The 11,203-nt window shown below is 40.1% G+C and overlaps 1 protein-coding gene across 1 annotated transcript in view; it reads left to right on the forward strand.

The window, feature by feature from the left end:
• The window catches only part of LOC101850374, a gene marked incomplete at its 3' end in the record, with an annotated part of 45,647 nt that overhangs the window by 28,409 nt on the left and 6,035 nt on the right, over positions 1 to 11,203 (forward strand). The window contains 1 exon segment of the mRNA XM_013089503.2: positions 11,015 to 11,147. Within this exon segment, the coding sequence (XP_012944957.1) occupies positions 11,015 to 11,147 (133 nt within the window).

Consider the following 11,203-nt stretch of genomic DNA (forward strand, 5'->3'; position numbering starts at 1 on the left):
GAGTCGTGTCATTCCGAGATAACCGAATTTGCGCGGCACGTGACAAAGTCACAGGGACACGTTTTTGGCATGTCTACTGAGCGTCCGCCCCCTGGAGGTGTGTGCGCGCGCGATCGTGTATGTGTGTGTGTATGTGTGTGTGTGTTTGTTTGTGTTTGTTTGTGTATATGTTATGTATTTGTGTAACTTACGCTGTGCAAGCGGCCATTACCTTGTAAGATACGTCATATTTTTGTTTAAGCGTAATGCTTTTGAGAGCCGTGTCCTTCTTTGGCAATCCCTCTCTCACACGCGTACATGCACATGTAGCTTTTGATAAATGGCGCCAGAAAGTGATTTTTTCCCTTTTTTCAGTTATGCAATAAGACGATTTTTTAAGTCCCGTAGAATGAAAACTAAAGCATATACCACTAATTCCCCAAGACTATTTTTAGATATGTACTTTTCCTATGTACATGCCAAATAAAAAGTGTTTGAAATAAAGACAAATAAGTCGAACCAAGTGAAATAATGTCTCTTATATATAATGCTATTGTATTGTTTTTTAATTAAAATAATTTTTTCAGGATCAAGAAGTATCCAAGTGGGTGATTGGCGGGTGCTCTGGTGTGCTTTGCTCCTTCTTTCCTATCAAACATCTATCGTCGTTATCTCCCGCCTCCTTCTTTTTTGGGTTTGTTGCTTTCATGTAACACCTCTAATCTTCGCCACTTGTTTGACCTTATCGTGTTGCAAGTGCAGTAAAACACTTACTAAAACAAAAGAAAAATCCAAAAACGAAAATATTGTACAGTATTACAGATCAATATTTTTCCACTGAGCGATAGATAGCATAGCAAAATAACATCATATCATATACATTTTGAGGAGGTTTCGGGTGGTTTTGGGAGGTTTCGGTTGTTTTCGGGAGGTTCCGGTATAAACAAGTACCCTGTTACACTATCTACTTGTCTACTTGCACCTGTAATGTGTGTGTGTGTGTGTGTGTGTGTGTGTGTGTGTGTGTGTGTGTGTGTGTGTGTGTGATGTGTCTGTGTGTCTGTTTATGTCGGTACAGAGCTGCAAGTACCTATCCTATAGTGCCCCACCAGTGTGCTGCAGATCTCGTTCTGGGGCCCAGATGATTAGGGTTTTTTTCGTATTTGAACAGGGTTACTTACGTCAGATGGGTTTGTTTGTTTTGTTTTGTTCGGTTCGTTGGGGTTTCTTTTCTTTTTTTTCAAGTGCACCCTGTGACATACATAGATACTAAACGTCACCTGATCAGAAGGGGTGCAATATCCAACACGTTTATCTGGATACAATCTAATCTGCTCTTACGGCCACCTGTATAAGACAATCGCCTTTGCGAACGGCCTCTTTCCATTTCTCCCCATGCGTCGTTTTACATCATAATATAGTTCGGCCACTTTTGTCCTCGACAATGGGTGGCCGTCTTAGACAGTTCTGACTGTTGGAGTTTTCCAGAACAGGGGTCTGCAAACCGCGGCCGGCGGGTGTTTGGCAGATGCTCCGGTGTGGTTTGCTCCTTTTTTCCTATCGTCGAGTTCTCTCCTCCTTTTGTGCGTTTGTTATTCTCTTGTAATATCTCTTACCTTCGTATTTATATGACCTTAATATGTTGCACGACGCGTAAAACTCTTACTTAATTTTTAAAAAAACAACAATCACAACAATTATGGCGTGCGGGCAAGATCTGGCCCATGGGCGGTTGGAGGGCACCACTGATAAGTCCTACTTGTTTGCTCTCCCTCTATTGATTCTGTCTTACTCTTTCCGAGCACTGAATGACCGTAATTGTTTTGATGTGCATCTCTTTCTTCAAACGAACCAGATCACGCCCGCGAGGTCAGCTCGTGTGACCCACCGTATGCAACTACACGGAGAAAGACAAATTATTGTATTATCACGTAACATGACGGCTTTAAATACTTGGCTACCTTAGAATTACAGTGTTCTGTCTGACATTTTTTGCCGTGTTTAGTTAATTGGACTTGAGGTCTGAAAGCAAATTATTTAATGTTTTATCTGCTCTATCAACATCGTAAGATTTTTAGGAGTAGTTGTCAATGTGTCCCTAGAATCTTATTAAAAAAAGGTTGGTCTTATTGTGAAACTCAAAATCTTTAGCTTCAAATTTATCAACTGGGTGCTTGGCAGACAGAACTTTGTAATTCTAGGTTAGAGAAATGTATTGACTATTGCTTGGTTTGATGACTCTATTTTGGCGTTGTGTCTTTATATTTTTGCGACTTTTACATTCTGCTAGCGATAATGAAACGATCGATGGGTCGTTTGTCTTTATTCTGTATGTATTTAGTGTATTGTATTCAGTAAAACAGCTGTCTGGCCTGCTCTCGGCATTCTCTCTGTTATCTGATCAGGCACACTTTGCAAAGTTTGGTGACCCTTGCTCCAGACGCGAGCCGGTTGGCACACTGAAGAAGCAGGTCATGAATGGGGTTTTGGTCACTGGTTTCTGTACTGCTGTTTGAATGCAAACAAACAAACAAACAAACAAACAAAAAACCTTTGTTATGTTTAGATGGTTGGCGGGTGCTCTGGTGTGGTTTGCTCCCCTCTTTTCGGTCAAACATCTATCATCCCGCCGTCCGTATCTTTAGCTTTCCTTTTCCTGTCTTTTTTTGTGTGTTCCCATCTTGCAACACCTTTAATCTTGAGTACTTATATGACCTTATTGTGTTGCAAGTGCGTAAAACTCTTACTTAAAAAAAAAAAAAACCTAGTATGTGCATTTCTGGGTTAATTCGGCTTTTTACAAAAATGCTTTAAACTGGCGTTGCCCACATCGTTCTATTTTCATTTGAATAACTTGCTGTCGATATGTCTTTTGTTCAACGATCATGTGCAAACTTAATTGGGACTTGGGGGGAGGGGGGCTACACCTGAAGGCTATCTCGCTTATTAGTGGACCAAATGTTACCATATTTCACATATATAACAAGCATAGTAAGGAGTATTAAAATTCGCAATCAAATTTGAGAAAAAGTTTCGTTTTCATTGATACGGCGGCCATATTGGATTTTGTTGACATGTCTTACGTATTGAATAACGCTCTTATCGTTCATGGAAATTGATTGTGGGTTGTTGTTGGGTTGTTGTTGTTTGTTTGTTTTTTTTTTTGGGGGGGGGGGGGAGGGGGGCATGCATGTTACCAATTATTAGATCTAAAAATGTGTCTGTTGATTTTTTTCCAAAACGAGTTAGAGATTGTTCTATGAATTTTTTCCTGAGGTAGTATTCAAGTATGCAAAAAATCCGTGAAAGTCCACGCTCCAGACACCACCAACAAAAATCTATTCGATATATCAATAATTCAACAAGTTTTTTAGTATTACATCTTTTCTTCATTCAGTGAAAATTTCTTGAAGATTAGATGAAAAATGATGGAGTTATTCAAAAAAAGTATAGAGAAAAATCGCGTTTTGAGAAATCGGCTAATTAAGAAAAATAAAATATTGACTTAATGAGGAAATGGTGGAGACAGACATGCATGGTATGGGAAGAAATAAGGCTTTTTTGAGGTCCTTATGCGATGAAATAGTTGAAGGAGAGGCTGAAGAAGGTAAAAATGCCCACAACTCAAATTCCGTAATTTTTTAGCCGAATCGGGACTTTGGAGTTGTGGCGCCCCCCTTAACAATGTGAAATGCAGTTTTTGCTTTAAAGAGTTGGGGGGGAGGGGGGGGGGGGTGTTTCCTGCAATTTTTGTCAAAGCATAACTTTTGTTTGTGTTTTAAATTTAAAAACAGCAGTATACATTACATACATGCAGGTATACTTGTATTTCTCCAAAACGTCACGGTTCTTTCAATATGAAAAAAAGTCATCCCCGACCCAGTTGTACGTAAAGCAATAATCTTGCTGTACTTTTCTGCCTGTCTATTTGTCTGTCTGCCTGTCTGTCTCTTTATACCTATCTTTGTCTCTTTCTCCCTCTCGCTGTCTGTTTGTTTTTTCTCTGTATCTGTCCCTTTTTTTTTGTCTCTCTGACTGCATTTTTACTAATACTCGACTGTGGGTGGTTGGCGAGTGCTCTGATGTGGTTTGCTCTTTCTTTACTATCAAGTATCAAACATGTATTGCCCTTATCTCTCCTCCTCCTTTTCTTTGTGTGTCGTCTCTAGTAACTCCTCTAATCTTCGACCCTTGTATTGCGAAACATTAAAAAATTAAAACAACTTAATTAAGACTCGTATCAAAAACCTTAGTTTGGTCAAAGGGGGTGGACAAACAATCATTTCCTGTTCGAAGGGGAGTAACTTCTTGTTTTGATTTTCTGTTAAGGGGACTAAACCGAATTTTAAAGGGGAGGCAATCGTATTTTTCCCTCCTGTCTAAGGGTGGTAAATCGAATTTTCGATAAAAATATTGTATTGTTAAATAGCTTCCCCTTTTTGTGCTCTGCCGTGGTCCGCTTGTCCCCTTGTCTTTTCATGCGCTGCTACGCACTGTATGTTTGTATGTATGTGTGTGTGTGTGTGTGTGTGTGTGTGTGTGTGTGTGTGTGTGTGTTTGTGCATTTGAGGCTTGTGTATCGGTGGGTATAATTAACATATGTAAACATGTGAGCCCAGGTCTTAAGGTGAGAAAATGTTCCCGCTTTTTAAAATGGCTTATTCAGCGCAAACATTGCTTCTATTTGCAAGAAAAATGTGTGCTCCACCAGAACTCACAAGCTTTCGGATAATTCTTATCCTCCTTTCGCGAGAAAATAACCAAATGCTTGCCTATCTAGACGGTGTCTCGTGTGACAAATAACACTATAGTTTCCTTCGAAAAGAAAATTTGAGCATCCACACAGATGTTTTTTCTTGCCTGAGATTGTTGATTATCTGCATAATCAACGAACAAATGAAAAGTTGATTGCAAACTTTACAACTTTATTGAGTTTGGGTGTGCATGTTTGAGGTCACCTGTCAGTCGCTTGAGCCACCGTAGAGATTTTGTCAATACATGTATTGCCATTGCTATCTGTTCACATTTTGCCATTTATACTTGATCTGGTATGTACAAGCGTAGGCAAAGGAGCAGTTTGCCCATTCCAATCCCACACCATAAAAGACTTGATGATTCTTCACAACAAACACTGTAAGTGTCTCATGTGACACCACTATAATGACAACAAAAGTTACCATACAAAGAACAACAGCCAATATTACTACCAAATAAGTATGATAGTCATACAAAAGCTTTTTATTAAAAACAAAAAGAGCAAAGAAACGTAAAAATGACAAACAATCGTTCAATATTGTCACGAAAATAGAAAACTGTAGTCGGGGATACGATATTTTTGTGCCGGAAATCAGATGAATACAAAATAGCACAGGGGTCAGGGCCTTGAATGCTAAAGTGCGCCGCCTGCATTTTTCAGCATTTGTCAGTGGGGGTGGTTTCGATGGCTTAGGCTGCGAACACGTAGCTCTGCAAAACAAGGAACAGTGAAATGTTATTTACAGGTACCACAGAATGTCTCATAAAAAAAAATCAAATCAAAGCTACCTGCTACTTTGAAACTAATTGCCTAAATTAGAAAATGGTATTGTAACAATTTTCATTGCAAGACAAAGATTTCATGCTGAGAAGTCTAATGGGACAAACACACACTGACATGATGGCGGTTGTGGTCATCTCATCTTGGTGTCACATGGGACACTAGAATTGGGAGAGTGAGAACAATTTTGTTTTGGTTTACATGGCATTGTTCGAAACGAGCCGCAATAACACATTTATTTTTGTTGAAAAAATGAAAGATTCGGTTATTATTAGACAGTGCTGTAATTTCTTAGGCTCAAAAGTGTATCGCGCTTCGCATGACCACAACGCTATGATGTTCCATGCTTGTTTTCCTTGGATGTCACACATATATACATATATATATATATATATATATATATATATATATATATATATATATATATATATATATATATATATATATATATGAAGGGCATAAGAGAGAAAGCAGCAATGTCATGTTCTGGGTTATTGTTCCAGCGTGATGCCTGGCTGGGTCTGCTTTAGTCTATCTTAGTCACACGTGACACGGAAAGACCAGCGCTGCCAGTCTCTGTGAGAGGTCGAAAATAAAGCCCACTGTGGAAGAACCAGCAATGTCAGGATGTCAACAACGAAAAAACCAGCGATGCAAAGCATACTTTTCTTTGTTGCGTTCCTTGAGACCAATCAGTGACCATATTTCAGTAAAAATGGTGAAATGGTATAGGTTTTACGCCCCTGTCAAAACTATTATTAGGTTATTTAATTTAAGAGGCGGGATCTCCGAGTTAAACGTCATTCCCCGAAAGGACGGAACCAAATAGGATGTAAGGTGTCTTTCCCGTGGACACAACGTCGGACCGAGCTGAGGCTCGAACCCCCTCACTGGTATTATATTATGCGCTGCTAAATGGGAAAATCTTTCATCGAGCACCCATGTTGCGCTAACCTTCAACTTTTCGAAGAAAACTTGGTCTGCCCAGACACCTCAGCGAACGATTTGTACAATCGTTGGCTGATATCTCTCTTCTCCTTTAAAATCTTCTCTCTAAGTGATGAAACAGTACACATGTACTGTTTCAAGACAGTCAGCAAAAGGGGTGGAGACGATGTGGCCAGCATGTTGCTACATTACTTTCTACACATTCTGTGGGTTGATGTGACTCGTGCGCAGGCCAGAACAAAAACTGGACGGTGATGTCGTTTCTCTATCATGTTTTTGTCCTCCAGGAAAGGTGCGGTAAAACGAAAATCTCGTTTCCAGTGAGAGGCCACAGTTACATGGGATGCGACAGAGACATGGCATTGGTGAATGAGAAAGTCACTGTAGATATGCCAGCCAGTTGGGTGGAGCAATTCAAGACTGCTTTTCGGAAACCCTCTCTGCTCCAGATAGTGGGGATGACGCATGCCGTATTCCAGAATGTGTCAGAAAACTTTAAACCGTACTACCGTGTCTCCTGCCTTATACCCACTCTACCTCTGTTTGAAATCTGCATCTCACAAGCCCATCCACAGCTAATGCAGTGTAGAGAGAGAGAGCTGGAATGGTCCGTTTGACACCGCAATCATTATGAAGCTGGTGGAAAAGAAGAGCGCTACGAGAATCCAGCCTCATGATACCCCTCAATAAAAACCCGCTGACCATTAAAGCTGCCAAATATGCAGACATGAAGGTCTTAAAGATGTTCTGCTCTGAATTGCCCCATGTAGGAGGACAAAGTACCACACAAGAGTCTGATGTCTGAGTCGTCTTCCAAAAATGAATATTAGATTTAAAAATTTTTAAAAGAACATAGTAAATATTACAAAATTATGTGCAATTTTCATGTTTGAAACATTTGGCTTTGTTTGTATTCTCAAATGAGTAAAGAAGCACTCTATTCATTGACTTCCTCGAAGATGGAGACCTTGCCAACAGCTTACAAGGGAAAAACGAGCGCTGTCGGTTTGCTACATAATTTTTCTATTTTGCTCTCACTTCTCATTGTCAACACAAATAATGGTCATGCTTGAAGTCAATGTAAAAAGTGGCGAGATCACTGTAGTTAAAAAAAGAGTTAGACTCCATAAGTCTTTAACGTTTGTTTTTCAATTATATCGGGATTGCAAAAACATGTCAACGTTGGATTTTCCCTTGTGCCCTTCATATACAGTCGTGGCCAAAGGTTTAAGAGCACCTAACAATATAATGCAATTTCTCTATTAGTTAAAAGTATCCCATTATATTCTTTTTTTTTGTGGAAATTACTTTCACTCTTTTTGGTTTACTGCATCATACGCTTCGACTTTCCATAAATGTTCCCAGAGCAGTCAGTACTTTGAAAGTTATGATGAGCCTGTTTAAGATTATTTTTTCTTGCTCAATTAAATATACAAAAAATATGACCAAAATCCTCACTTTCTGACGTTCAATTCAAAGAGCCCTAATATAGGTTCTTTGCAGTACAAGTTATTCACAGCGCGAGATTTCAACCCAAATAGGGTGCAGCAAGAGACACAATCCGTAGTGCTCTTGTTAATTTTCAAATTATGGACCATATTGTGACAAGAAGAGAAATGGTCGTCCCAGAAAAACTTCACCAAGATATGGCTGCTTCATGAAAAACATTGTCCTGCTGTCAAATACAGGGTTTTGCCAGAAAACTAGAGCTGCATTTCTTCGAAAGGGTTCAAAAGGGAGTTGCAGGTTGCACACCGGTTGGTTGAAGAATCTAGACTCAAATCGTGTAAACTGTCCCCGTGGTTTTATGTACCCCGCATAATTTAGCAAAATTTGATCTTTTTTTGCATAATTTCTTATTATTTTCCTTTATTATTCTTTGTTAAAATTAACAAAATCGCATAATTTCACGTTTTTGGGTTGTTTTCATAATTTCATAATTTTTCTTGCATTAAACAACGGGGACAGTGTTAACAATCCCGTAAACAAAGACTGACCCATGGATATGAAAAAGAAGTGGCTGTTGTTTGCAAGAATCCATGAGCACCAGACTGCAGAGCATTGGACCAAAGTGAGGTTTTGAGACGATTTGACTTCAACAGTTTGTAGTTTGGCAGTATCATATCGGGAGGCCACCAGGGAAAAGATACGGAGTATACCATAGAGACACTGCATGAAACATCCGCCAAGTGTGATGAACTGGGTCTCTCTCTCTCTCTCTCTCTCTCTCTCTCTCTCTCTCTCTCTCTCTCTCTCTCTCTCTCTCTCTCTCTCTCCCTCCCTCCCTCCCTCCCTCCCTCCCTCCCTCCCTCCCCCTCTCTCTCTCTCTCTCTCTCTCTCTCTCTCTCTCTCTCTCTCTCTCTCTCTCTCTCTCTTGGCCCCGCGGAAAATTGCATTTTTGAAATAAAAAAATTGCAAGATAAACCGCCTAAAAATTGCAAAAAATTGCAACCTTCCCATCCCAGGCGCATTAATATACGGGCTTAACATTTTTAGTTTAAAAAACATGACAATTTTGAGTACCGGTAGCATAAAAGCAGCACAGCCTTTTAAAAAATCATGACAAACAATACAAATGCATCAAATGTTATTAACAACATTTACTAGTAACAACACACAAGTACGTTAACAATAAAGTTATCGACCAAATATAATATGATGACGCGTGACACAAAATAACGGAACCCTCGGTTTTCGTAATAACTTTTAAATGAAGGCATAACATTAATTGACCAAATTTAGTACATACCGGGTACTTGGTTCATGCAAAAATCTATAAGCGTATGAGGTTTAGTTTATAAAAAACAAAAACAAAATTGACGAGAGATTTTCGAAGCAACCTCTAAATACAAAATAAGCTTATGTTCCAATCAAACCAGATCCTGTTCTATTTTTCTCTTGAAACCTTCGATACACCGGTTATCTGTATTTAGATCTATTTCAGATATTTTCTGTTTTAAAACCGGCAAGGTATTGTTTTAACACTAAGTCAAATCGTAAAATACAGCAATTTTTTTTCTTCCATTTATAAACAATAGTAATACATGTACTTATGTAGATCTAGATCATTTCTAGCCTCAGTGTCTACGTATACGGTAACCGGCAACCGGGCACGTAGTCTAAGTGTCACGTACACGGCTGTCCTCAGGGAAATTGGGCGCGCAACTTTTGCCGTCGACGCAACTTTTGCGCAACTTTTACGATTTTCGTGAATTCGCTAATTTTAGCCAATTTCCCGCAAAATTCGGAAAAATAATAATAAAATTTCATTAAAAACACCGAAATTTTCTTCCACGACTAAAAATAACGTCGCCAAGGGGGACAATTCGCTTCTTTACACTTTGCACTAGCCTACGGGTGCCCGCCGCCGCCCAGTGACCCGGGCCGGGTCAGGTCGGGTCGGGATGATCGCCCGACTCGTCGCCTGAAAACAGTTTGTAAAGACAGTGAGAAACTGACGGCTTTGGTCATAACAAATACTGGCAAAAGTACAAAGAAGCAGCCCCAAGTCTTTCCACTCTGATGGAGTAGAATTAGTCATGGTGTAATTGCGCTTCAAAATTATTCAGTCTGTCATGGACTTCTATTCTTGATGTTGTCCACATATATATGATGATATGAGAGACGCAAGTATGCTGTATTGGTGGCCTTTGCCACTGAGACTATTGAAATGGGCTATTAATAAGAAAGCGGGGGGGTTTTTCGTCACCAGTAGTCACCTCAGAACGTCTTAGTTCTTTCCGGGACAAACCTATCACGTGCGCTGACATTCTTTTGTACTTCGGGTATTTCCCGTTTTTGTTGTAATTTTGAGCGGGTTGTTTTTTTTGTGTTTTTTTGTTTGTTTGACGTTTTTGTCTCCTCTGGTGTCTGTTGCTATCCGTTTTGAAATGCGCGTTAATAAAGGGTAGGGTTCCTGCGGCCTCCGTGAATCCAAGGAGTCCTTGAAAACTACTTCAATTTGCATTCAAGGAAAAATTTCCCTGAAAACTCCTTGAATTTGAGGAACCTCTAGAGGTCCTTGAATTTCGCCGGATCGGACATAAACAAAATATTTTACGGACAATCGAAACTATCATTTCTTTCGAACATACGCTTCCGATGTGCGAGTGCGCCGTCAAAAACGGCATGAATTTCCTGACCAAGTCTCCTTGAATTTTAAAAAAAAATTCCCCTTAAAATCTCCTTGAATTTTGTGGGGAGTTCGAAGCAGAAACCCTGAAAGCGGCATAACATGACCTCAAAACGACTGCCTATTGCTTGTCAGGGCAGATAATGGAAAATAAGTCAGTCTCTACTCCGCGCTGATGTCTCTTATTTTCTCCTTGTACTCCTTGGACATCGCTGGTTCTCCCCTTGCGTACACTTTTTTCTCGCGAGCATTGAGACAGACTATGATAGTGTTTAGATTTTTCCACGTGGTGAAACCATAGGGCTTGGTCAAGACTAAAAAATGCCGCGAAAAACTAGTTTTCTAAACAAAATAGACATTGCTGGTTTTTCCCTTGCTCCCTTCAAATGTTAAACATAATGCGTGTTTGTGTGTTTCAGGCGAACTTCTGCGCCAGTCGGCCGAGCTGTCGTACAACCTGCTGTACCTGGACACCACAGAGCGACACTTTTGTGCCAGTTTGGCCAACAGCGACTTTGTGCTGGCCCTGGTGGAGGCTTCCAGGGAGATTGGGTAAGGCTGGGGGAGGGGGAGATTGAGTAAGGCTGGGGGAGGGGGAGATTGGGTAA

Source organism: Aplysia californica, unplaced genomic scaffold (assembly GCF_000002075.1).
Source record: "Aplysia californica isolate F4 #8 unplaced genomic scaffold, AplCal3.0 scaffold00966, whole genome shotgun sequence".
Classification (NCBI taxonomy): Eukaryota; Metazoa; Mollusca; class Gastropoda; order Aplysiida; family Aplysiidae; genus Aplysia; species Aplysia californica.